This window comes from Natator depressus, chromosome 3, assembly GCF_965152275.1.
Source record: "Natator depressus isolate rNatDep1 chromosome 3, rNatDep2.hap1, whole genome shotgun sequence".
Lineage (NCBI taxonomy): Eukaryota > Metazoa > Chordata > Testudines > Cheloniidae > Natator > Natator depressus.
Window position 1 is genome coordinate 89,934,012 of NC_134236.1, and position 27,447 is coordinate 89,961,458.

Sequence of the window (27,447 nt, forward strand, 5' to 3'; positions counted from 1 at the left end):
TCTGGATAGTTAGGTTATAATTTGTATAGAATCAGATGGTAGTTTTCCTGGGCCCTCTCTGTGTCCTGCTTAATTTGCCATGGGGGTACATGAACACGTGTGGGAACTACACACTTATATCCAGGAATTAGCGCCCCACCCCCTGAGTTCTGTTTACCTGTATTACAGTATTTAGTTCTTAAACTCTGTTGATCTTGGACCAAATGCGTTGGTTGCTCTTCCACGTTTAAATCTGTTTTGCTGAAATATTTAAACCATTTTAATATTTTCAATATTTTAAACCATATTAAATAATTAAATTACTTTTTTAATGGGACAGTAGTGAGGGGGCTTGCTATGCAGGCTAAATGAATCTCCAGTCAATATATGGAGGATTTAACCAGTGTTATTTCCATTATCATCAATGAGACTAAATTGCAAGATGTATGTATAGAAAGATTTGCTTAATTTTTTGAAGACTGTGGGCCAAGTGCCAAAAAAGAAATTTCCTACAAGAAATCTCCTTTATCTGTGACCTAGCCTACCACCACTTGAGAGAAGTAACTATATTATTGGCAGTATCAGCACTTGTGCAAAAGGATATCAATACATGTCTGTTTAGGGGAACAAGATACACACTGCAGTTCAGCTCACCATAAGAAAGCTGCTGTTATTGGTATTAGATAATTTCCCACTCAGATTTGCACAACTCTTTTATCTGATTGGCTGTGAGTATGTGTTCTCAAGATTTGTATTTTGACATTGTTGCTTTAATGGGCTGATATTATCATGCAGTTTAAGTTATTACATGGGAAGTGTCGTCACTGTGTAATTCAAGACAGGATTGGGGACGGACTAACGCAATAGTCTCAAATTGCAGTGGGGGAGGTCTAGGTTGGATATTAGGAAACACTATTTCACTAGGAGGGTGGCGAAGCACTAGAATGCGTTACCTAGGGAGGTGGTGGAATCTCCATACTTAGAGGTTTTTAAGGCCCGGTTTGACAAAGCCTTGGCTGGGATGATTTAGTTGGTGTTGGTCCTGCTTTCAGCAGGGGTTGGACTAGATGACCTCCTGAGGTTTCTTCCAACCCAAATATTCTGTGATTCTACGATATATTAACTTGAGTAGTAGAAGCTATCACTATGAATAATGTATCAAGAAATTATGTTTTTATTACAATTAAAGAACAGAATGACAAAAACAATATCTCTGAAACTCCAGAGCCACTTTTTAGAAGACAATTTCTCTTGCAGAACTTGACATTTTTCATTATGATGGAAGAGAGCTTCATTTAAAACTTTGGTACTGTTTCAATTGTATCACTCTTCTTAGTGCTTAGTATCCATCATGTACATCTGCTCATATAAGAGATGAGCCTCGATGGAGTTGAGGGTGCTAGCAAGGTCTTAGGTAGCTTCTGCCTTTCTGTGACAAAGTTCTTCCTCTACCTTGGTGGGTCTTGCGCTTATTGGCGGATTTGCTTGCCTTGGAGCTTCACGACAGCCCTCAGCTTGGCTGTTTTTCTGAACCCACAGTCCAGGTCGACTCCTCCTGTGTCTGACCAGGAGTTGGGAGGATTTGGGGGGAACCCGGGCCCGCCCTCTACTCTGGGTTCCAGCCCAGGGCCCTGTGGAATGCAGCTGTCTAGAGTGCCTCCTGGAACAGCTGTGCAACAGCTACAACTCCCTGGGCTACTTCCCCATGGCCTCCTCCCAACACCTTCTTTATCCTCACCCTAGGACCTTCCTCCTGGTGTCTGATAATTGTTGTACACCTCAGTCCTCCAACAGTCCGCGTTCTCACTCTCAGCTCCTAGTGCCTCTTGTTCCCAGCTCCTCACACGCACACCACAAACTGAAGTGAGCTCTTTTTTAAACCCCAGGGGCCCTGATTAGCCTGCCTTAATTGATTCTAGCAGCTTCTTGACTGGCTGCAGGTGTTCTAATCAGCCTGTCTTAATTATCTCCAAAAGGTTCCTGATTGTTCTGGAACCTTCCCTGTTGGTAAACGGGACCGTCCCTCGCTTGCTCCTTAACTATCTGCTTTCTATTCTTTCCTAAAGCCCCCTGGCCTGGATTTTTCTTACTTTTGGACCCTGCCTTAGTCTCCCCCCCCCGACCGGGCCAGACACTTTTTGTTTTGGTTTGCTTTTTGCTGTTTTTTTTTCTTGCCGTTTACGTGCTGGTCGGACTCCAGCTTGCAGCCAGCACCCGCCCCTCCCCTTCGCCTGCTCTTGGGCGCAGCTATTTGCCTCAGCTGAAACCCCCAGAGGAGGGGGGGAAGATTGCCGATTTTTGCTATCCGGAGGGGGGAGTGGAAGCCCCCAGACCCAGCCGTTTCGCTGTTTGTTTGGAATTCCCGTCTTATCTTTACAACATTCTCGGCCTGCCGGAAGCCTTGGAACACAGCCAACACAGTTGGAGAAGAAGATTTTCAAAGGAAATCACCCGGGGAAGCTACAAATCATCGTGGAGGGGGCCGTAAGACTGAGTAATTTCTTGAATTATACTCTCGAGGGGGGGAGTTTGACTGTGGTATAATTGCGTTTGTGGTGGCACAGGGGGTGTGGCACGGAGCTACCCACGATCCATCGGTGCCCCCCCCCCAATACTACTACAACTGTCACGGCCCCCCCGCCGTCCGTCCCTGCTGGCAACTTGCCATCTGTCTTCGGATCCAGCTGTTTGCTTTGAACTTTGCCTTTCGGACCGGACATAACAGCCGACCAAACGAGACTCTTTGGACAAACGTGCATGGGTCTACACCCGCCCCCCCCCCCCCCGCCCCCCGGGACTGCTTATCCCACAGCTTGCCCCTATTACCGGACCCCGATTTTTGTCCCCCCCCCCCAGTCCAACCCATTTGGCATTCCCCCCCCCCGCTTGCAGCCCAGCAGGGAGGAGCGGTTAATCTGCTTCCCCCTCCCCCCCCCTCCTTCCGGTGTCTCCCCGCCTCTCTCTGCTCACAATGGCGGGGAATGAGAGGGGTGAGGCCTCTCTAATAATATCAGCTGTCCCCCCCCACCCCCCCGCCCAACCCCCAAGGTCCCCCCACCACCACTATCGTTAAAATACTTGCCACCGCCCCCGCTGGGGCACCGGCAGCAGGAGGCACCGGGGCGATTACTGCCGCTGCTGCGCCCACTGCCCCCCCAGATTCTAGGAACCCCCCCCCAGCTGGCCGGAAAGGCCAGGGCGGGAAGAAAGGAAAGGGCCCCGCTAAAACATCTAGGCCCTCTATGGCAGGGGCTGCCCCCACAGCTGTGGCCTCGTCATCGACCGTGGCTCCCCTCCCCGCTGTTCCCTCCACCAGCTCTGCGAATGTCCCTCCCCCGGCCCCCAGGACGTATGCCCGGGCAGTGGCAGGCTCCCCCCTGCCTGCCGACTCGTCATCTCGCCCACCCACTGCCTCCGATACCATCACCAGCAGCCGGGGCCCTTTCCCCACCTTGACCAGGAGGCACGGTGTCCGTTGCCTCCTGGTGCCCGCCTCGCCCCACGTGGAGACATACGTGCAGGCATTGGCGAAGGTGGTAGGACCCACGGCTATTGTGGCGGCCTCCAAGATGTATGGGAAGGTCGTTTTTTTCTTAGCTTCAGAGGCTGCCGCCCAGGAGGCGGTGGAGAGGGGCCTGGCAGTGGGGGGGGGTGTTCGTCCCCCTAGAGCCGCTAGAAGAGCTGGGCGTTCGCCTCGTCCTCACCTCCGTTCCTCCCTTTTTACCCAGTGCTGCCCTGTTACCCGCTCTCTCTGCCCTGGGGAAAGTTGTCTCTGTCATCAGCCCTCTCCCGTTGGGCTGGAAGGACCCCACCCTCCGTCACGTCCTTTCATTCTGCCAGCAAGTGCAGCTTCTACCGCCAGTGGGGGTGCGTGACGGAGAGGCGCTCGAGGGGTCCTTCCTAGTCCCCTACCAGGGAGCCCGCTATCGGGTCTTTTATTCCACTGGAGAGGCCCGGTGCTACCTCTGCCGCTCAGCGGGGCATGTCCGCAGAGACTGCCCTTTGGCCCGGGGGGGAGGGGCACCCGAGACCCCCGAGATCCGGCAGGACATCGGCCCTGTCGTTGCCGACGCCCCTGGCTGCCCGGCACCGGAAACCAACCCTCCTCCTATTCAACCCATCGCTGCTCCCGTCCTGGCCCAGGAGACTCCTTCCCTACAACGCCCGGGCGAGCAAGGGAGTCCCACCCTTGCTATTACCACTTCGGCAGAGCCTATGGAGGAGGGTGTGGCAAATATATTACCGGGTATAGGAGAGGGCCCGCCCCAAGGAGAACCCCCCGCCCCTCATGCTGCCTCACCGCTACCCCCCCGGACCCTTGAACCATTGCCTCCGCCCCCCGACACGACCCCTGCTAACCAACCCCCAGACGACGCTATGGAGGGCTGGACCCTAGTCCAGGGGAAGTGAGGCAAGCGGAAGGCTCGAGCTCCGCTGCATCCATCCGACGCGGAAGCCCCCCGGAAGACCAGGAAGGGAGGCACTGATATTGAGCCCTCCACTATGGCCACGAGTGAGATCCATCCGCTGGTGTCGGGAGGGGAAGACAGACTGGCATTGGAGGGCAGAATCCCCCCTCCACGGGAGACCCTCCCCTCCGAGACCCCTGAGGACACCCCTTCTGCCCGGATACCACCCGAACCCCCCACGAACCCCGAGGCGACCGTTGAGGCGGGCCCTAGAGGAGAAGCCCCCAGGGTAGCAAGAGTTGGCCTCTCCTCCGTGTATGCGGAGATTGAGGCCCTAGATTTGACCCCGGTCACCCAGGGAGAGGGTGATCTACTGCCGGCTGGCCTCGAGCTGGGCAACCTCACCCCAGCCCCCCTTTCCCCATGCTCCCTCCCCCTAATTGCCTTCCCGGGCGAGCACCCTGCAGAAGGAGGTCCACCACCTGATGCCATGGCCGCCAAGACCACCACGGAGCCAGCGCCTAGCATTACTGGGAGCCCCCTCCCTTACCCCTTAACCCTTGACTCTGCTCAGGAGGCACCTTCCTTTAGCTGCTTGCCTCCTGAACCCCAGAGCCTTACCTCTGCCCCTGCCCCCACCCCTGTCCCCACCCAGTTTACCTCCTCCTGTAATGCTATTGCCGCCCCTGGGGTTGTTTTTTTTCTGCCTTTTGCAGATTCCCCCCAGGGAGCAGTCTTTGCACTTTCTAGTCGCGACCCATTAGGAGTTGCAATTTTTCCCCCGCCATCCCCTTCCACCCCAAGGCGCGAAATGGATTTAATAACCCCAGCCTGTCAGACGCCCCGTCGGTGGTCCGCACCCTGCCTACCCGCCTTAGCGGACCACGAGGCTGTATTAAGAGCCCCACCAGGGAATACCCCGGAAATCGTAACCCCACCCCCCCATGAGCTGCGGCATGCACTACGGAAGTTCTTAGAACACACCCGTGGCGCCCGCAATAGGGTACAGCTGGCTCTTCAGCTCTGGGGGAATTTTGAGCAAATTTTTCGGACCACAAGGGCCCTTATAAAGGAGGGCAAAGGGCAAGGCAGGCGCGGTGCTGCGGCCTACGAGCGGGCCCGCCACTTCCAAAGCGATCTACTCATCTATGAGATGGGTCACGGGTTGGTGCGCAACCCGCCGGGGGCCACAAACACCCCCGCCACCGAGAAACCTCCACCCCACCAGCCCTCCGCATGATGCCTACTCTTATTGCAACCTTGAATACCAGGGGCTGTAGGATGGCTCTCCGCAGGTCCCAGGTGCTCTCTTACCTTCGGGAAGGAGGGTACTCTGTAGTTTTCCTGCAGGAGACCCATACGGACCTGACCTTTGAGGACAGGTGGCGGCTGGAGTGGGGGGACAGGGTCTACTTTAGCCACTTCACGACTTGGCAAGCTGGAGTGGCGACCCTGTTCTCCCCCACCCTACGGCCCGAGGTGCTAGGGGTCACTGAGGCCGTGCCGGGCCACCTGCTGCACCTTCGAGTCCGTATGGAGGGGCTCGTGGTAAATCTTGTTAATATCTATGCCCCACAACTGAGCCCAAAGCGGCCACAATTTTACCAGCGGGTGTCCGACTTTCTCGGCACCTTAGATTCGTACGAGGGCCTGGTCCTGGGAGGGGACTTTAACACCACCCTCGAGGAACAGGAGCGCTCAGGGGCCGAGCCGAGCCCGGCCGCCGTGAACATCCTCCAGGGAATAGTTGAATATCACTCCCTAGTGGACGTCTGGCGTGACCATCACCCAGATGACACCTCCACGTTCACTTTTGTCCGGGTGGAGGCCCATCGGTCACACCACTCTCGGTTGGACCGTATTTATTTATCCCGTTTCCATCTTTCACAGGCTCACTCCTCCGCCATTCGGCCGGCCCCTTTTTCCGACCATCATTTAGTTACTATAACGGTCTCCCTCCGTGCAGAGAGACCAGGGCTGGCCTATTGGCACTTTAACAACAGCCTGTTGGAGGACGAGAGCTTCGTGACGTCCTTCCGGGAGTTTTGGCTGGCCTGGCGAGAGCAGTGGCGTGCCTTTCCCTCAGTGCGGCGATGGTGGGATCTAGGGAAGGTACGCGCCAAGCTCTTCTGCCGTGACTACACTCGGGGCACCAGCCGACGGAGAAATGCGGCGATAGAGCAGTTGGAACGGGAGGTCTTGGAGCTGGAGAGGCGCCTGGCCGCCGACCCCGAGGACCTGTCCCTCTGCGGAGCGTGCCGGGAGAAGCGGGAGGAGCTTCGGGCCCTCGAGGACCACCAGGCCCGAGGTGCCTTCGTCCGGTCCCGCATCCGCCTCCTTCGGGAGATGGACCGCGGCTCCCACTTCTTCTGTGCCCTTGAGAAAACGAGGGGGGCCAAGAAGCACGTCACTTGCCTTCTAGCGGAAGACGGCACCCCCCTCACGGATCTGGAGGAGATGTGTGGGAGGGCCCGCGACTTCTACACAAGCCTTTTCTCCCCGGATCCGACCGATCCTGGCGCTTGCAGGGTGCTCTGGGAGGACCTCCCCACGGTCAGCGTGGGCGACCGAGAGCGGCTAGAGCTGCCTCTCACCCTGGCCGAGTTCTCAGAAGCCCTCCACCGCATGCCCACCAATAAATCTCCGGGCATGGACGGGCTGACCGTGAAGTTTTACCGCGCGTTCTGGGACATCCTCGGCCCAGACCTAGTCACTGTCTGGGCTGAGTCCTTGCAGGGCGGGGTCCTCCCTCTGTCGTGCAGGCGAGCGGTGCTCGCCTTGCTGCCGAAGAAGGGGGACCTCCGCGATTTACGAAACTGGCGTCCCGTCTCACTCCTTAGCACGGATTACAAAATTGTAGCGAAAGCAATTTCGCTGCGGCTAGGGTCCGTGATGGCGGATGTGATCCACCCAGACCAGACCTATACTGTCCCAGGTCGCAGCATTTTTGACAACCTATTTCTAGTCCGAGACCTTTTGGAACTCGGGCGGAGAGATGGTCTGTCGTTCGCCCTCCTGTCTCTTGATCAGGAGAAGGCGTTCGATAGAGTAGACCATGGGTACCTCCTGAGCACTCTGCAGGCGTTTGGATTCGGACCTCAGTTTCTGAGTTTTCTCCGGGTGCTGTATGCCTCCGCGGAGTGTTTGGTTAGGCTCAACTGGACCCTGACTGAACCGGTCAGCTTCAGGCGAGGAGTGCGGCAGGAGTGCCCCCTCTCGGGCCAGCTGTACGTTCTGGCGATCGAGCCTTTCCTCTGTCTCCTCCGCAGGAGGTTGACGGGGTTGGTGCTGTGGGAGCCGGAGCTGCGGCTGGTCCTGTCGGCATACGCCGATGACATACTCCTCGTGGTCCAGGACCCGGGCGACTTGGCGCGAGTGGAGGCATGCCAGGCCATCTATTCGGCAGCCTCCTCCGCCCGAGTCAACTGGGTCAAGAGCTCTGGCTTGGCGGTGGGGGACTGGCGGCAGGTAAGCTCCCTCCCACCCGCGCTTCAGACCATCCGGTGGAGCGCGGGTCCACTGCTCTATCTCAGCGTTTACCTTTCCGCCACGCACCCTTCCCCGCCGGAGAACTGGCAAAATTTAGAGGGCGGGGTGATAGAGCGGATCCGGAAATGGACGAGGCTACTCCGATGTCTCTCCCTCCGAGGGAGAGCACTGGTGCTTAACCAACTAGTCCTGTCCACGCTCTGGTACCGGCTCAACACCCTGGCCCCGGCCCAGGGTTTCCTGAACCACCTCCGGAGATTGATTCTAGAGTTCTTTTGGTCAGGAATGCACTGGGCACCTGTTGGAGTTCTTCATTTACCCCTGAAGGAAGGAGGGCAGGGCCTGAAGTGTCTGTACACTCAGGTCCGCGTTTTCCGCCTCCAGGCCCTGCAGAGGCTCCTTTACAGCGCAGGTAGTTCGACGTGGAGCATACTGGCGCACGCCTTCCTGTGCCGCTTCCAAGGGCTCCAATACGACCGGCAGCTCTTTTATCTTTGTCCGAGAGGTTTTCTGAGAGACCTCTCCGGGCTGCCGGTCTTCTACCAGGACCTCCTCCGGACCTGGAAACTGTTTCAAACGACCAGGTCCGTGGCGGCCACCGTGGGAGCAGATCTCCTCACGGAGCCCCTGCTACACAATCCCCAACTCCGTGTGCAGGTGGCAAAGTCCCGCTCGGTGCGCCAGAGGTTGGTCCTGGCAGAAGTCACGAGGGTCGGAGACCTCCTGGACTACGACCGGAGAGACTGGCTGGATCCCCTGATGCTCGCTCGGCGCATGGGGCTCTCCAGCCCTCGTACCCCCCGGCGCGTACTTCAGGAGGTGAAGGCCGCCTTGACCCCCGCTGCTCGGGCTTATGTCAACCGAGCCTTGCGCGAGGGCGCACCCCGCCCATCCTCTACCCCAGGCCCGCCGGACCTTTCCATTGGGCCCCTACCCTGCCAATCCCGACAAACCCCTCACCCTTTCACTGCAAGCCGGCTGCATGAACTGCAGCCGGTCAGTTTTCAAATTGCACCACGGAAATATTTATATACACTCACGCTTCACACCCTTCACACCCACACCCTGGTGTCCCGCCCCGATACAAAGTGGCAGGACCTCCTGCCACCTTTGGAGGGTGAGCAACCTCGGTGGGCCAGCCTGTACTCCACCTTGGTCCCGAGGCCCGTCGGGGACATCAGTTGGCGGCTCCTTCACGGAGCTGTGAGCACGGGCGTGTTTTTGACACGGTTTACCCCCATCCCGGAGACTTGCCCTTTTTGTAATGTGGGGGAAACCCTGGCGCATGTATATTTAGAGTGTGCCAGATTGCAGCCCCTTTTCCGGCTCCTCACAAATATTTTATTGCGCTTTTGGCTTCATTTCTCCCCTCACCTCTTTATCTATACACTCCCCATCCGTGGCCCCACAAAATCGCGGGATCTCCTTGTTAACCTCCTCCTAGCCTCGGCTAAAACAGCCATTTTTAAAACCAGAGAGAGGAGGTTGGCCCATGAATCGTCCTGCGATTGTAGGGCCCTTTTCTGATCCTTAGTACATTCACGTATCCGGGCGGAGTTCCTCTGGGCGGCGTCCACCGACTCTCTTGGCGCCTTTGAGGAGCGGTGGGCGCTGTCCGGGGTTCTCTGCTCGGTGACCCCGTCCGGTTCCCTCCATCTGACCCTTTGATTGAGGGGAAGAGCGAGAGACGCCAGCCCCAGCCGTTGCCGCTGTGGATACCATCATTACTGTCATCTAGGAGGGGTCCTATAATACATGGGTGTCTACCCACCCCCAAACCGCCCACCCTGCAGCCGTGCCCATCTTGCCGGGCACTCTCAGGAGAGGGATAATCGGTGACACTGGGCACGGCACTAGGTAACTCGAGGGGGTGGAAGACCACGAGTGTCGAGGAAGCCCCCCCGCTCTAGGCCACCAGGTAACTCAGGAGGGTGGAAGACCACGAGTGTCGAGGAAGCCCCCCCGCTCTGGGCCCAGGCTAGCCTGAACACTTCTCCCTCCTGAAAGCTGCTGTGTTATACCTTCTGTTTGCGTTGTTTTGTTGCATAGTTTGTTTTGTTTTCTTGGTAACTCTTTGCAAGTGTTACAATAAAATTCTTTTCTGTTTCAAAAAAACCTTCCCTGTTACCTTACCCAGGGAAAAGGGACCTACTTAATCTGCTCGCCTACTGCTACCCTCTGGCCTGGGCTTTTCTTGCTTTTTGCCCCTGCTTTCGGCTTCCCCCCAACCGGGCCAGACGCTCTCTCCCTTTCTTTTCTTTTGTTGTTTTTTTTTTCTTTCTCAGCTGCTGCTAAAGTGCTGGCCGGCTGCCGGCCGGCTGTTAGCGCCGGCGGGAAAGGCCAGGGCAAGAAGAAGGGGAAGGGCCCCGCTAAAACCACCAGGCCCTCCGTGGCAGGGCCACCCCCACTGCTGCGGCCCCGCCACTGACCACGGCATCCTCCCACGCTGCCCCCTCCACCAGCTCTGCGGATGTCCCTCCCTCAGCCCCCAGGACATATGCCTGGGCAGCAGTGGTGTGGCCCTCGGCCATTGTGGCAGCCTCCAAAATGTATGGGAAGGTTCTCTTCTTCTTAGCATCAGAGGCTGCCACCCAGGAAGCGGTAGAGAGGGGCCTGGCGGTGGGGGTGGTGTTTGTCCCCCTAGAGCTGCTAGAGGACCTGGGCGTCCACCTGGTCCTGACCTCTGTCCCTCCTTTTCTCCCCAATGCTGCCCTGTTACCCGCCCTTTCCAACCTGGGGAAACCTGTTTCTGTCATCAGCCCTCTCCTGTTAGGCTGCAAGGACCCCACCCTCCGTCACACCTTTTCCTTCTGCTGGCAAGTGCAGCTTCCACTGCCGTCGGCGGCGCGTGACGGAGAGGCGCTCGAGGGGTCCTTCCTAGTCCCCCACCAGGGGGCCCGTTACGGGTTTATTTCTCCACGGGGGAAGCCCGGTGCTACCTCTGCCGGGTGTCGGGGCATGTCCGGAGGGACTGCCCCTTAGCCTGGCAAAGAGGGGCACCTAAGATCCCCGAGACCGGCAGGACATCGGCCCCATCATTGGCGACGCCCCTGGCCGCCCGATACCCGAACCCGCCCCCCCTCCTATTCGGACCACCACTTCTCCCGCTCAGGCCCATGGGGCACCTCCCCTACAACGCCCAGATGAGCGGGAGAGCCCCGGCCATTGCTGCTGACAATCTGGCGGGGCCTATGGAGGAGGATGTGGCAGAGATACCACCAGGCATGGGAGAGAGCCTGCCCCAGGGAGAATCCTCCCTCCCTTATGCCGCCCCACCGTCCCCCGCCCAAGCCCCTGAGCCATCGCCTTTACCCCCTGATACGACCCCTGCTAACCAGCCCCCAGATGATGCCATGGAGGGCTGGGCCCTAGTCCAGAGGAAGCGAGGCAAGTGGAAGGCTCGAGCTCCGCCTCATGTACCCGAGGCGGAGGCCCCCCAGAAGACCAGGAAGGGGGGCACTGATGCCGAACCTTCCGCTTTGCCCACGAGTGCGTTCCATCCACCGGTGTCAGCCGGGAAAGACGTGGTAGCACCGGAGGGTAGTGTCTCCCCTCCACAGGAGACCCTCCCCTCCGAGACCCTCGAGGAAGCCCTTTCTGTCCTGACACTGCCCGAAGCCCCCGTGAACCCTGAGGCAACCGTCGTGATGGGTGCCAGCGGGGAGAACCCCGGGGCGACATAAATTGTCCTCTCCTCCATGTTCGAGGAGATCGAGGCCCTAGGTCTGACCCCGGTCGCCCAGGGGGAGGACGACCTTTTGCCAGAAAACCTCGATTTGGACGACCTCACTCCACCCCTCTTTTCCCCGTGCTCCCTCCCCCTAACTGCCGCTTCTGCTCCCACCTCCGAGGAGCCCCTGGACTCTTCCATCGACCTGGCCGCTGATGGCACCCCGCTGACGACCACCGAGCCTGCTCAGGTGACAGCCGGCGCCATGCGACCAGGACACGAGCCACCAGGAGCACACCCTGTTGGTGCGGAGCAATTCATTTCCTTCCCGGGCGGGGGCCCAACAGAAGATAATCCACTTCCTGATGCTGTAGCCGCTAAATCCACCATGGAGCCCGCGCCTGGTATCACTGAGAGCTCCCTCCCCACCCCCTTAACCCTCTAGCCTGATCGGGAGGCGCCATCATCCAGCTGCTCGCCTCCCGAAACCCAGAACCTCGCCTCTGACCCTGCCCCTGCCCCTACCCCTATCCAGTCTACCTCCTGCGATGTTATCGCCGCCCCCAGGGCTGTCTCCTTCCCTTTTCCAATCGATGACCTCCAGGGAGCGGCCTTTGCATTCTCCTGCCCCGACCCATTAGGGGTGCTATTTTCCCTCCACCGCCCCCTATCGCCCCAGGGTTTGAGGCGGGCCTAGAAGCTGCAGCCCATCAGGCACCCTGTCGGGGGTCCGCACCCTGCTTGCCCGTTTTAGTAGGCCATGGGGCTGCACCAAGGGCCCCGACGGGGAACAACCAGGAAACCATAACCCCACCCCCCCATGAGCTGCGAGGAGAGCTGCGGAAGTTTTTAGAGGATGTCCGTGGCTCCCGCAACAAGGTACAGCTTGCTCTCCAGCAATGGGGGGATTTTTTTCAAACCCTCCGGGCCACAAGGGCCCTCATGGGGGAAGGTAAAGGGACGGGGAAGCAGGATGCCGCGGCCTACTGGCGGGTCCACATCTTCCGTGACCAATTACTCCCCTATGGGATGGGTCAGGGACTGTCGCGCGGCCCGCTGGGGGATGCGAGCATCCCTGCCAGTGAGGATCCCCCCCAGCCCTCCCCATGACACCTCTCACCATCGCAACGTTGAACACCTGGGGTTGTAGGATGGCTCTCCGCAGGTCCCAGGTGCTCTCCTTCCTTCGGGAGGGAGGGTACTCTGTGATTTTCCTGCAGGAGACCCATACGGATCCGACCGCCGAAGATAGTTGGCGGCTGGAGTGGGGGGACAGGGTCTACTTTATCCATTCCACGATTCGGCAGGCTGGAGTGGTGACCCTGTTCTCCCCTGACCTACGGCCCGAGGTGCTAGGGGTCACCGAGGCCGTGCAGGGTTGCCTGCTGCATCTCTGGGTCCGTATAGAGGGGCTCGTGGTTAACCTCGTTAACGTCTATGCCCCGACATTGGGCCCGGAGCGGCTGCAATTCTATCAGCAGGCGTCCACCTTCCTCGGCATCTTAGATTCTCACGAGTGCCTGGTCCTGGGAGGGGATTTTAATACCACCCTCGAGGAGCGAGACCGCTCGGGGACCGAGCAGTGCCTGGCCGCCGTGGACACCCTCCGGGAGATAGTTGAACATCACTCCCTAGTGGACATCTGGCATGACCACCACCCGGATGACACTTCCACGTTCACCTTTGTCCGGGTGGAAGCCCATCGGTCGAGCCACTCCTGGTTGGACCGCATTTATCCATCACGCTTCCATCTCTCACGAGCCCACTCCTCCAGCATTCGGCTGGCCCCATTTTCTGACCATCACCTAGCCACCGTGACAGCCTCCCTCTGTGCGGAGAGGCCGGGGCCGGCCTATTGGCATTTTAACAACAGCCTGTTGGAGGATGAGGGCTCCATGACGTCCTTCCGGGAATTCTGGCTGGTCTGGCGAGGGCAGCGGCGCGCCTTTCCCTCGGCGCAGTGGTGGTGGGACCTGGGGAAGGTGCGCGCCTGGCTTTTCTGCTGCGACTACACCTGGGGCACCAGCCGACGGAGAAATGCGGCGATAGAGCAGTTGGAACGGGAGGTCTTAGAGATGGAGAGGCGTCTGGCCGTCAGCCCCGAAGACCCGCTCCTCTGCGGAGCGTGCCGGGAGAAGCGGGAGGAGCTCTGGGCCCTCAAGGACCATCGGGCCCGGGGCGCCTTTGTTCGATCCCGCATCCACCTCCTTCGGGAGATGGATCGCGGCTCCCGCTTCTTCTATGCCCAGGAGAAAACGAGGGGGGCCAAGAAATGCGTCACCTGCCTCCTGGCAGAAGACGGCACCCCCCTCACGGAACCGGCGGAGATGTGCGGGAGGGCCCAAGCCTTCTACACAAGTCTTTTCTCCCCGGATCCGACCGACCCTAGCGCTTGCAGAGTGCTTTGGGAGGAGCTCCCTACGGTCAGCGCGAGCGACCGAGATTGGCTAGAGTTGCCTCTCACTCTGGCCGAGTTCTCGGAAGCCCTCCGTCGTATGCCCACCAATAAGTCACCAGGCATGGAGTTCTACCACGTGTTTTGGGACATCCTCGGCCCAGACCTAGTCACCGTCTGGGCTGAGTCTCTGCAGAGCGGGGTCCTCCCTCTCTCCTGCAGGCGAGCTTTATTGCAGAAGAAGGGGGACCTTCGCGATTTACGAAATTGGCGTCCCGTCTCGCGCCTCAGCACGGACTACAAAATCGTAGCGAAAGCAATCTCACTGTGGCTAGGGTCTGTGCTGGCAGACGTGATCCACCCAGACCAGACCTACACCGTCCTGGACCTCAGTATCTTTGATAACCTATTTCTGGTTTGGGACCTTTTGGAACTCGGGCGTAGAGACGGTCTGTCATTCGCCCTCCTGTTCCTAGATCAGGAGAAGGCGTTCGATAGGGTGGACCACGGGTACCTCCTGAGCACTCTGCAAGCGTTTGGCTTCGGACCCCAGTTTGTGGGTTTTTCCGGGTGCTGTACGCTTCCGTAGAGTGTCTGGTTAAGCTCAACTGGACCCTGACTGAACCAGTCAGCTTCGGGTGAGCAGTACGGCAGGGGTGCCCCCCTCAGGCCAGCTATATGCTCTGGCGATAGAGCCCTTCCTCTGTCTCCTCCGCAGGAGGTTGACAGGGTTGGTGCTGCGGGAGCCGGAGCTGCGGCTGGTCCTGTTGGCGTACGCTGATGATGTGCTCCTCGTGATCCAGGACCCCGGCGACGTGGCGCGGGTGGAGGCTTGCCAGGCCATCTATTTGGCAGCCTCCTCCTCCTGGGTCAACTGGGTCAAGAGCTCTGGCTTGGCGGTAGGAGACTGGCGGCAGGCGAGCTCCCTCCCACCCGCGCTTCAGACCATCCGGTGGAGCGCGGGTCCGCTGCTCTACCTCGGCGTTTACCTTTCTGCCACGCATCCCTCTCCGCCGGAGAACTGGGAAAATTTAGAGGGCGGGGTGATAGAGCGGCTCCGGAAATGTACGGGACTACTCCGATGTCTCTCCCTCCGAGGAAGAGCATTGGTGCTTAATCAACTAGTCCTGTCCAGGCTCAACACCCTGGTCCCGGCCCCGGGTTTCCTGACCAACCTCCGGACATCGATTCTGGGGTTCTTTTGATCAGGAACGCACTGGGCCCCTGTAGGGGTTCTTCATCTACCCCTGAAGGAAGGAAGACAAGGCCTGAAGTGTCTACACACTCAGGTCCGTGTCTTCTGCCTCCAGGCCCTACAGAGGCTCCTCTATGGTGCAAGCAGTTCGGCATGGAGCACACTGGCGCACGCCATCCTGCGCCGCATCCGAGGTCTCCGATACGACCGGCAGCTCTTTTATCTCCGTCAGGGAGGTCTTCCGCGAGACCTCTCCGGGCTGCCGATCTTCTACCAGGACCTCCTCCGGACTTGGAAACTGTTTTTAACGACCAGGTCCATGGCGGCCATTGAGGGGGTAGATCTCCTCGCGGAGCCCCTGCTACACAACCCCCAGCTCCGTGTGCAGGTGGCGGAGTCCCACTCGGTGCACCAGAGCTTGATCCTGGCAGAAGTCACGAGAGTCGGAGACCTCCTGGACTGCGACCGGGGAGACTGGCTGGATCCCCTAATGCTCACCCGGTGCATGGGGCTCTCCAGACCTCGTACGCCCCAGCGCGTACTTCAGGAGGTGAAGGCCGCTTTGCCACCCGCTGCTCGAGCTTACCTCAACCGGGTCCTGCTCGAAGACACGCCCCGCCCACCCTCTACCCCATGCCCGCCGGACTTTTTAATTGGACCGCTGCCCCGCAGATCTGATCGACCCCCTCACCCCTTCACTGCGAGCCAGCTGCATGAACTGCAGCCGGTACGCTTCCAAATCGCGCCAAGGCAACATCTATACACGCTCGCGCTCCACACCTTTCACGCCCTCACCCTAGTGTCCCACCCCGACACAAAGTGGTGAGATCTTTGGAGGGTGAGCAGCCCTGGTGGGCCAGCCTATATTCCACCTTGGTTCCGAGGCCCGTCGTGGACATCAGTTGGCGGCTCCTTCACGGAGCTGTGAGCACGGGCACGTACTTGGCGCGTTTCACCCCCATCCCAGATACTTGTCCCTTTTGTGGGACAACCCTGGGTTGACAGGGTTGGTGCTGGTTTTGTGAGGGAAACCCTGGCGCACGTATATCTGGAGTGCGCCAGGCTGCAGCCCCTGTTCCAGCTCCTCACAAATCTCCTATTACGTTTTTGGTTGCATTTTTCCCCTCACCTTTTTATTTATGCACTTCACATCCGTGGCCTCAGAAAGTGACGGGATCTCCTAGTTGACCTCCTCCTGGCCCTGGCTAAAACGGCCATCTATAAAACCAGAGAGAAGAGGTTGGCCGACGGAGTTTCCTGTGACTGTGGGGCCGTTTTCCGATCCTCGGTCCGTTCACATATCCGGGCGGAGTTCTTCTGGGCGGCGTCCACCGACTCCCTTGATGCTTTTGAGGAGCGGTGGGCGCTGTCCGAGGTTCTCTGCTCGGTGTCCCCGTCCGGGTCCCTTTGTCTGACCCTTTGATTGGGGGAGAGAGTAAGAGGCCCCAGCCCCAGCCATTGCTGCTGCGGACACCACCACCTTAGAGAGGTCATTTCACACGTGGGTACGCGTGCCCCCCCCATCCCCCGGATTGTCCACCCCACAGCCTGCCCCTCTTGTTGGATGCTTTCAGAGGAGGGAATTGTTGGTGACACTCGGGCGTGGCACCAGGTAACTCGAGGGGGTGGAAGACCACGAGAGTCGATGAAGCCCCCTTGCTCTGGGCCACCAGGTAACTCGGAAGGGTGGAAGACCACGAGAGTCGAGGAAGCCCCCCACTCTGGACCCAGGCAAGCTTGAACACTTCCCTCCCCTGAAGCTAATGAGAAAACAATTGTGATTGGTTGCTGTGTTACACATTGCATATGCTGCTGTTTTTACGTTGTAAGTGTGTTATGCAAATAAAAACATCTTTTGCTTCGAAAAAAAAATTACTGTCCAGTAGCCATCTGGCCTGAACCCTGTCACATTACTCAGTTAAACTTGTAGCACATTTGCCCTCTTTTTACACTTGACTGTATCAGTGAGTGGTTTCCTCCTAATTAGACAAAGAAAATTCTTTCCCAAAGATGTTGAGTGTCTTCCTAAAGCTTAGCTTCCAAGTTGTGTGTGGCTACTGTGTGGTTTCATGTTTTGAGACAAGATTAAGGGGAATCTCTTAATTTAAATAATAGTCTATGATAGGATCTTAGTGATCTGACTGCCCTGTATCCTAAGCTTTCTGTCTAACAAACTGGCAGCATGTCTGTGTATTGATTCTCTTACCACTGATATCTGATTGTATGAGCTGCCAATTATCTGAACAAATTTGGAATTGCCCCAGCTTATCAAATCAGGTTTTTTATTCTTTTGCAAAATAATTTGATTTATTTCTGTAATGTTCAGTATCTTAGGAAAAAAACACATAAGAGAACAATACACAAACAATATAAATCAGTTGACTGTCCTGTTAACGGTTATTCAGCATTACAGAAGTTAATTTTCAAAATAAGTGAATTCTACTACAGTAATTGAATTTCACTATATACATTAATGCAATTGTAGTGAGTCTAAAACATATGTGCATTTATTAGTATAATTGTTACTATTTGGGGCCAAATTTTATCCTTTGCCCTTACATAGCACCTTGCATCTGAAGATAGATATAAAAATTAATGAATTTACTCTTTAAACAACCATGTAAGGTGGAGGAAAATTTTCCCCATTAGACAGATGGAGAACATTCTAAAATGTGTTAACTCTTTCAGGTAGGATGGACCCAAAGTGCATTTTAATTGTGTTCCTAAGCACAGAAGCCCCAATTTAGCAAAGCACTTAGGCAAGTGGTTGAGTCCATCCCTATTCAGCAAATAGGGTTGCCAGCTTTGTAATATTTAAAAACTGGACACTCCAGCAGGAGTGCCGGAACCTCCCCATCCCTGCCTCTTCTGCCAGGCCTCACCCCATGCTTCCTCTTCCCCAAGGCCCCACTCCTGCCTACCCCTTCCCCACGAGGCCCAACCTACCATTCGCTCCTCTTTCCCCCTCCCTCCATCTCTCACTGCTTTTCCCCTCTCCCTCACTCCCTGTGTGGGTCTGGAGGGACTCACCTGCAGAGCCAGGGCTGGGAGCTGCAGCCATCCAGTGCAGGTAGGAGGTGGCCAGGGCTGACTAGGGGCTGGTGCGGGTGATGTCTCGGTGCCTCCCCTGCTCGCAGTAACTGGACTTTGGGTGTCCAGTCAGTAGATCCAGTCGAACACCGGACACCTGGCCACCCTATCAGCAAAGTGTGAATTGACCATGTACTTAAGTCGCATTGATTTAACTGAGACTTAACCATGGATTTTAGTCCTTTGCTGAACAAGGATGGATTTGGTTCATCATGGGCTTAAATGCTTTGCTGAATCATAGACAGAGTGGTTAAATAATTTGTCTGATGATGAAAGAAGCTCTGTGGCAGACACAGGAATAAAATTCAGATCTCCTGACTTCCTGTCCTGTTCTTTGTTCACAATACCATCTTACATTATCATAGATTCTTCTCAGATGAGTGCCTCTATTGTATCTGGATGAGGAGAATTTGTACTTCATGATATGGGAACATAACTCAGATTATGTGGGGTTATATGGAAAACTGCAGCTACACACCTCCTTCCAAAGTGAAAGGAGAAGAGGAGTGGGGCCCAATTTTGGCCTAACTTTGTGCTCCTACTGGGGAATCTCAACCCCGAACTGGAAATAAGAAATTGACCGTGTGCATGTCTTACATGGTGAGCCACATCCAGTGTGCTAATCTTATCAAATAGGTAGAACATCTCCTGGAGAGCCTCTGTTGGAGCCTTAAATGAAAGCTGCCCCCCCCCCCCGTCAGAACCTACAAGAGAGGGCAATGGTTGTACTGCTATCTGACTTCCCTGGGGGTGAGACACAGTCTGTCACGGTGGCGCCAGTGTGTATAGGGCTGCATAACCTGTAATTTCTCACCATTATTTATTATCATCATTATTTATAGTTTTATTTATGATTTTATTATTGCAGCTTTTCATATTCCATGATCCTTAAAGCTGTGTGATTGTTTCCATTATTACTATCATTATCAATGGTGCTGCTTCTTTATAAAGATGAAGGTTTCCAGGGATTCACAAATGAACCTTGCTGAGATCCAAAGTTTTTGTCTTGCCTTTTGACTGTTTAATCACTTGCTCCCACATCTTCCTTGTTTTCACAAAACCCAAATAAGTGGGTTTTGGGCAAGGATCCTCTGTGGTGGTTGGTGAAGAATAGTCCAGCCCCCTACCCAGGTTGTAGAGTCCAAGGAAAGTAAGTGTGTCCCTCCCTGTTGTATGTAGAATAGTTCGAACAGTGGGTCCACAGAGACACTGATCCTGTGGGCTTGCCAGGGTCCTACTCCATTGACCCTCTCCATACTGCTGTGGATGGTGCCTCCATAGAGAATAGAATCTAGAGGAAGGAATATGAACACCCTGTGATCTGCCTCCTCCCTTACATAGCTGTTGCTGATTTGGGGCCCCTAGATACTAATGAAAAAGGGGACATGAGTTGGGCCTTTTTGAACTTTAGAGAACGTACGTTGTCTTCAGCTTATGAAGATCCTTATGATCATTTAACATTTTACGCCTAGATACATGAAATATAAACAGGAATGATTTTAAAGTACTGTTTTTACCAGTATCTGCTGACTTTCTTCAAGATCTTGATTTTTGAATATAATGAAAGAAGATGAGGTTTATTCCTACAACAGCCTATCTTCAGGTCAATCAGTCTTGTATGATGGTTACTGTAAATGTATGAAGGGGGAAAAAACGTGAATTTGGCATTTATATTTCAGTTCCATATTGAGAAATTTATGAAGGGGGGAAATGATGCATCACTTGTATTGACTGATGTTAATGGAATGGTGGGGTCCTAGGAAGATGTGATCTACCTTGCAAAGATCCTAGGAAATGCTCGTGTATTTTCTGTGTTGTTTGTTCGGAGAGACTCTCATTTAGGAAGGCACTTAAGCAGGCATCCTTATATGTAAGCAAATGCTTAAGTCCCATTGTTGTTGTAATGTACTTTCCTGAACTGGAACCAGAGAGAGGAATGAAGAATTTGCCTATTGAATGTCTGTGTTTTGCTTCTTCTGTGAGCAGCAGGGTGATTTCTTGCAATGTATGACCATGAAGAAAACATTTCATTCTTCCTCCTATTCTAGAATCAGGAATTGTTGCTTGTTCTTTAGAAATCCTTTCTGGTTTATCTTGTTTAATCTTTTTTTTTTTCAGATCTAAAGGATTAAAAGGACTTTTGGAAAACTGTGGCTTTTATTATGGAAACAGTCCTTCAGAACTATTAGGAAACCCACATCATGTTTGAAACATGATGTACTGGTTTGGTTGGTTCTTACCTCCTTCCTGTCAGAATATTCTATTGCAGGAATTCATTGTTTACAGCTGGTTGATAGGATTAGTTTTAAGTATAGCCGGATAAACCATTGTGTGTGAGAGAGGTATTAGATATAATAGAAATAGTCCCCAGCAATCTACACAATTGCTCTATCATAATTCTTTTGTCTAAAAGACACAGAACTTATTCATGCAATGTAACAAAACACTTATAAATGCTCTATTCAACTTTTTTCCTCCTATTAGTGTTAAAAGAATTATTGTGCTGGAAACTGGTGTCTGATCTGGAATGTTTATATTGTTTTTATCCTGGTGGTACACATGAAAGAAGACGCATAGCATGCCAAAAACTTAAAAACTGGGTGCCTGAAGTTAGGCTCCTAAGTTCATATTTAGACACCTGAATCATGATTTGATTTTTCAAAAGTGCCCAGTACCCAACAGCTCCCTCTTTTTTAGGGCTCCAGTCCAACAAAGCACTTAAGCACATGTTTCAGAGTAACAGCCGTGTTAGTCTGTATTCGCAAAAAGAAAATCTCTCTGGTCACGCGATTACAGACGTGAAAGTTGCTATATTACAACAAAAAAACTTCAAATCCAGACTCCAGCGAGAAACTGTTGAATTGGAATTCATTTGCAAATTGGATACAATTAACTTAGGCTTGAATAGAGACTGGGAGTGGCTAAGTCATTATGCAAGGTAACCTGTTTCCCCTTGTTTTTTCCTACCCCCCCCCCCCCCCACCCTCAGACCTTCTTGTTAAACCCTGGATTTGTGCTGGAAATGGCCCACTTTGATTATCATACACATTGTAAGGAAAGTGATCACTTTAGATAAGCTATTACCAGCAGGAGAGTGGGGTGGAAGGAGGTATTTTTTCATGCTTTATGTGCATAAAAAGATCTTCTACACTTTCCACAGTATGCATCCGATGAAGTGAGCTGTAGCTCACGAAATCTTATGCTCAAATAAATTGGTTAGTCTCTAAGGTGCCACAAGTACTCCTTTTCTTTTTGCGAATACAGACTAACACGGCTGTTACTCTGAAATGTGTAGGATAACACCTATTTTTTCATGTTCTTGGTGTATATAAATCTCCCCACTGTATTTTCCACTGAATGCATCCGATGAAGTGAGCTGTAGCTCACGAAAGCTTATGCTCAAATAAATTGGTTAGTCTCTAAGGTGCCACAAGTACTCCTTTTCTTTAAGCACATGTGTAACTTTAAGCACATAACTAGTCCCATTGACTTTGTATGTGCTTAAATACCTTTTTGAATCAGGGCCTGGGTGCCTAGATATGGACATGACATAGCCTAACTTCAGTTTTGAAACTCTTGGCCTCTCTGTGTATGTGGGGTTGGCGGGAAAGCAGGGGGTAATTGTGTACTTTAGCTTTTTAAGATTTTTCTTTCTGAATCTATGAACCACGTTTTCCTTAGAAAACTCATTTTTTCTTTGATTTTGGCTGCTGGTTTCTCTCAGCCTACGTCTCTTTTTAATAATTGAAAACTACTCTTCATTATTTACATAAAACTGTCTTTCTTCAGTCTGCTTTCTGTAACCTTTCCCCGCTGAAGAATTTCAGGAATTCCCTGACTTTCCTCCGGGGGATCCTAGCCTTGATTTGTCTGAGACCCAGAGCTAGAGAGCTAGTAATTTAAAAAAAGTAACTACCTATATTTAAACACATTTAACCTCTGTATAGATTTGTCGTTTAAACACATTTTAAGACAGTCATTTATTTAGAAAAATGTGCTTTTGTTCAGCTTTGCTTCTTTAGTGACTGGTTATAAATCTCCACATGCAAAATGGAAGGCCCTTTAAAATAGTAATAAGAAAAAAACTCCACACACCCTACGGGTCATTTATTTCATGTGCTTTGACAGGACTCTGCTGCTTTTTTCTTTTTTAAACGAAGACGTGTCAGAACCAGAGGCCTTGTACAAAGCATAAAATGACCCCAGCACAAACCTCTTGCATTCCAAAATCTTTACTCCACAGCTGGTAACATCAGCCAATCCAGCACTCAGTCTTGGCTGCTGTTAATGTAATCTCTGCTTCTCTTTCCCTCCCCCACCTTAGCTAGCACAGTCAGTGATGTTTTACATTAGGCACAGTCATAATTATTCTGATTCTTAGGAAGTCAAGAGTTTAAGCTCTATATTGAGTTGTATCTATCTGTGTATTATACTATCATCATCACTCTGGAATCTGAGTAAAGGTGTGTTTGTGGGAAAGGGCCTTTCTTCCCAAAAATGTAGCTTCCCTGATTTTCAAGTTGGTTGCTCAGAAAGGGTTTTATCTGAAGTATCAATGTAAAAATGATTTAAAAGCCACCTGTACAGCACACGTTTTCTTATAATTCCAGACTGAATCAGATTTCTTGTGAAATATGCTGTGATGGCAACTGTTGTCCAATGAATTGTACCTAATGACCCCTTTTCACTCTTGTTTGTCATCCCTAGGATATGTTAAAGATGGTTTGGCTGCCATTGAGACTTGGAGATCTGATGCCACAATGAGGACTCACACACGGGGGGCTCCCAGCGTGTTTTTCATACATGTGGTTTGCTTTGCTTTGGCCTCCAGCACCTATGAGAACCCAAGCGCTGTGATTCCTTTTGTCAATGCCAACTACGACAGCTACCCCATGCTGTACTTTTCTAAAGGAGAGGTGGAGGACTTGCGGATCAAGGCTGCCACTACGCATCAGCACATTGCAGCTCGTCTGACTGAGGCAGTTCAGACCATGCTGTCCAGTCCCCTGGACTACCTTCCTCCCTGGGATCCCAAGGAGTTCAGTGCTCGGTGGAATGAAATTTATGGCAACAATCTGGGTGCCCTGGCAATGTTCTGTGTGCTCTACCCCAAGAATATCGAAGCCATAAATATGGCCAAGGATTACATGGAAAGGATGGCGGCTCAGCCTAGTTGGTAGATTTTTGTCTTTTTGTTCTTACTGCGTAAACTCTGCTTGTAATTGAATGAGTGAACGAATGTGTGAGAGTATGTTAGTATAAGATACTGACTTTTATATTTCGCTTGATATGCAAATCATAATTCAGTTGTCTCTATACTTAGCTTGTTAACAAATATTGAGAATTAATTTGCCCTCTATTAGAAACGGTGCACCAGCCACTCTTAAATCTTCATTGAACATTGGCTGTTATAAATAATTCTAACTGTGACAGAATCATCAGTTTACAATCCTGAAGTGACCTCCTGGCTCCGTTGAAGTCAATAGCGGAATTCCCACTTACTGCAGTGGGGCCAGGGTTTCACCCCAGGTTTGTGCATGAGATGTTTGGGTGGCTTTTTATCTTTGCCAGGCATGAAGGGTTGGTCTACACTATAATGTTAGGTTGAGGTAAAGCAGCTTACATCAACCTGTTTATGTCAGTGTCCACACTACAGCGTTCCTCCCACCAATATAAGTGCCATACTACACTGACATAATAACTCCACCTCCATGAGAGGTGTAAGGCTTATGTCAATGTAGTTAGGGCAAAACAGTGGCTGTGTAGACACTGAAGATACTGTTGTTGGATGTCTTCTCAATTTCATGGCAGGAGCTGTGAAATTGACAAGAAAGCCAGGCAGTTAGAGCCCAGCTGCCCCCCCACTTCCCTAAAGAGCTGTGGGGCTGGACCCTGCTCCTGGCTTGGAGCCAGGACAAGAATGGACCCTGCTCCCAGCAGGGATCTGGCTCGACCCCATTCCCAGCTGAAATTGACATGGCTACCTGGCTCCTGGTAGGGAGCAGGAGTGGGATGGGGGCAAGAAGCAGGGGCAGCTGGACCCTGCTTCCCAGGGGTGATAAGCCCCGGGCTGCTTCCCCCTCAGATCCTGGCAGGGACTGGAGAAGCAAGAAGCCCTGGGTGGCTTCCACCGCCCCCACTCCTGGTGGGAAATGGGGAAGCGACAATTCCTGTGCAGCTTCCCTTCTGCTCCTGGCAGGGAACGGGGAGGCGAGAAGCCCTGGGCAGCTTCCCCCAGTTCTTGGCAAGGGGTGGGAGGGGCAGCCCCCAGGTGTCTGGGAGCCTGTGGGGCAGCCAGGCTCCCAGCAGGGAGCTGCAAGCGGAACTGAGAGACCGGGCTCCCTACACTGCTCCTCTTAGGTCAGTAAAAGCGCTCCTGGTGAGGACGTGCTCCACTGACCCAAGGAGGGAAGTGTGGACATCAGCCACTGCAGTAATTTACTGCGGTGGCTGTAAGTCGACCTAATAAAGGTCAATTTATGTTTCTAGTATAGACATACCCTAAGATAGAAAAAAGATTACCTTCAGCATAAGTAACGGTGTCAGATTCTGGCCTTTAGGAAATATTAATGTATGTGCTGCCACTTACTTTTTTTGTAAGACTTTTTTTAAACCAAGTATCTCTCTCTTATAAGGTGGTAAAATTTCTTACCTTCCTAGTAGGGTTCTCCCTGGTAGAGGAAGTGCGAGATGACATTCTTCATCTGCAAGATTTAATACTGTATATAGATGTCTTTTCCAGTATTTAATTTCAATTTTGATAACATTGACTTAAATAAAAACAACAAGGAGTCCGGTGGCACCTTAAAGACTAACAGATTTATTTGGGCATAAGCTTTCATGGGTAAAAAACCCACTTCTTCAGATGACTTAAATCAAACTGTCATTCAGAATGACGCGTGGCATTTGCTCTCTTGATTAAATACTGTATGAAATGTCTAATTTGTCAAAGCTTTTCAGTCCTGATTTGCAGCACCCATTTGACATAGAACCTATCTTGTATACATCAGAGTTTCAATTAATGAGGCATCGTGAAAAGGTAATGTGTCTCTTGAAGAAACTTTGGGTTTTTGTTTGTCTGGTCTTGTTCTCCCTTTGAAATTCATTTATCTTTCCTATTCTGGGTTTTTGTGTTTTGAGTGGTATTTATGTCTGAGCAACTATGCTATGAGTGTAGTGTGAAAGGTAGTGCATTCTTCTGTTGTTTGTTTTCTTTTCATTATTATCTGCAGCATTCATTCATCCTAGACCTAGGTAAAGGAAAAATAGGCAAATGTACACCCCTTTGTAACAGCTAGTGATGGTGGTTGCTAGACTACTAATGGTTGGGACAGCCAGATTAGCCAAACCCTGCTGAGGGCAAAGATGCAGCAGGTTAGCAAATGAGAACCTGGGGCAAAGGAAACAGGATTGAAAGAAATAAATCTCCAGCAACATCAGGAGAAAGAGGACTAGCCAGGGAAGATCTTGCTCTGAGTTGGCTAATGAATCCCATGTTATTGTGAACTACATTGCTTATGCTGTAGTTTATAGTAGTTTTTGTGCACACCTTTTCGTTTGGTCTCTTTCCCCAAGGTCGGGGGAGGGGACTAAATCCATTCTATTTTCTTTTTAAGCTGTCTGGACTGGAAAATCTTTGTTCTTTATAAGCCAACCCTGGTGCTTGGTCTCTGACAGGCATCCTACACTTAATATGCAGCCTCTGCAGTGTAGAGCAGTTGTTGATTTTCCTGTATTTTAATAGTAAGTGTCACTTAAGATCAGGGGTCGGCAACCTTTGGCATGCGGCTCATCAGGGAAATCCACTGGCGGGCCGGGACGGTTTGTTTACCTGCAGTGTCCTCAGGTTCGGCCGATCGCAGCTCCCACTGGCCGCAGTTCGCTGTTCCAGGCCAATGCAGGCTGCGGGGCTCCGTGCCTGTGGACGCTGCAGGTAAATAAACCGTCCTGGCCCACCAGCAGATTTCCCTGACGGGACGCATGCCAAAGGTTGCTGATCCCTGCTTTAGATCATGGTTTAACTTTTAGAGGGAAAACGTAATGGATTTACATTGCCTCTTAAACCCTGTTTTTTGTTTTCATACACTGCACAGAGTTAACATTTGTCTCCTATGCTTTCAATAGCAGTGTGTTTTGAGGTCAGCGCTTCCCCTTTTCTTTAATCACCGTTCCTTATAGTTACAAGTGACAGACACAGAATAAAAGAAAATGACAAATAAGATTATTCAAGATTAACGTACAAACTATCTGCTAATGCCTCTGAGCCCACATGGAGCAGCATGCAGGACTGGGGCTGCAGCTCTATAAAACTAGGCTGGGCAGAATTCCGTAATATCCATCAAAATTCTAATGTTTATTTTTAAGCATTTTTTTCTATTTTTATCTATTTATATTTTCACTTTTGTGGAAAATTATGCGAGAGGAAGGGTCAGACTAATTTAATGATAGTAGATGTTGAAATTCAAAAAGTGAAAGCTTTAACTCTTGAAATACAGATTGTCAGCATCACATCACAGGTCAAAACACACAACGAAAATATCTTCAAATCAAATTAATATGTTTTCAAGGAGTGTTTTTCTTTCTTTGCCTACGTTTTGTACATAATGATTATTATTTTTTCGTTGGTTTGTGTGTGTATGGTAGAATTGACGTTTGTCAACATTTACTGATTAAAAATATAATCCTTCCAAGCCCAGATAAAACCCTTGGGAGAGGTGAGATAGAGAAAGAGGTGAATTATATGCAAATTCATTTTGTTAGAATTTGCATACACAGGAAAAATTCTTCATAGATTGCTTTTTAATAAAAAGCAGTGACTGTTCATTATCAAAATCTATCGTTGGCCTGCCCTGACCTAAACTATTCAGAGTACCAAGCAAGTTATTTTTAATTTGTATTATTTCTAAGAAGTCTTATTAAGAGTCTGTCACCCTGGAGATGGCCTCTGGGTCTCTTTACAGACGCAAGGTAGTCTCAGGAGGGATTTAGTTTCACTGTTAGCCCAGTCCTCCCACATAGGTATCCTAGGACTTGAAAGGCAGCAGAACTGCTGCATCATGAAGTGAGGGGGTTAAAAAAACCCAACAAACCCTATCATGATGGTCTAGGAACTAGAATAGAACAGAGTGTGAGGGGGGGAGTAGGATGCAGAGATTCTGCACTGGCTGGGCGTCGTGGGAGAATGCCACAGAACAGAGGCTTTAGCCACACAACACAAAGG

General features: G+C 52.2%; 1 protein-coding gene across 2 annotated transcripts in view; it reads left to right on the forward strand.

Annotated features, from left to right (window-relative positions):
* LOC141984847 (dermatan-sulfate epimerase-like) overlaps positions 1–27,447 on the forward strand; it is a 308,715-nt gene that overhangs the window by 247,640 nt on the left and 33,628 nt on the right. The window contains exon 13 of one of the 2 annotated variants that reach the window (XM_074948285.1): positions 22,935–23,403. In XM_074948285.1, the coding sequence (XP_074804386.1) occupies positions 22,935–23,403 (469 nt within the window). Of the gene's footprint in view, positions 1–22,934; positions 23,404–27,447 lie in introns of those variants that run through there. The other variant, XM_074948282.1, reaches the window with a different exon arrangement.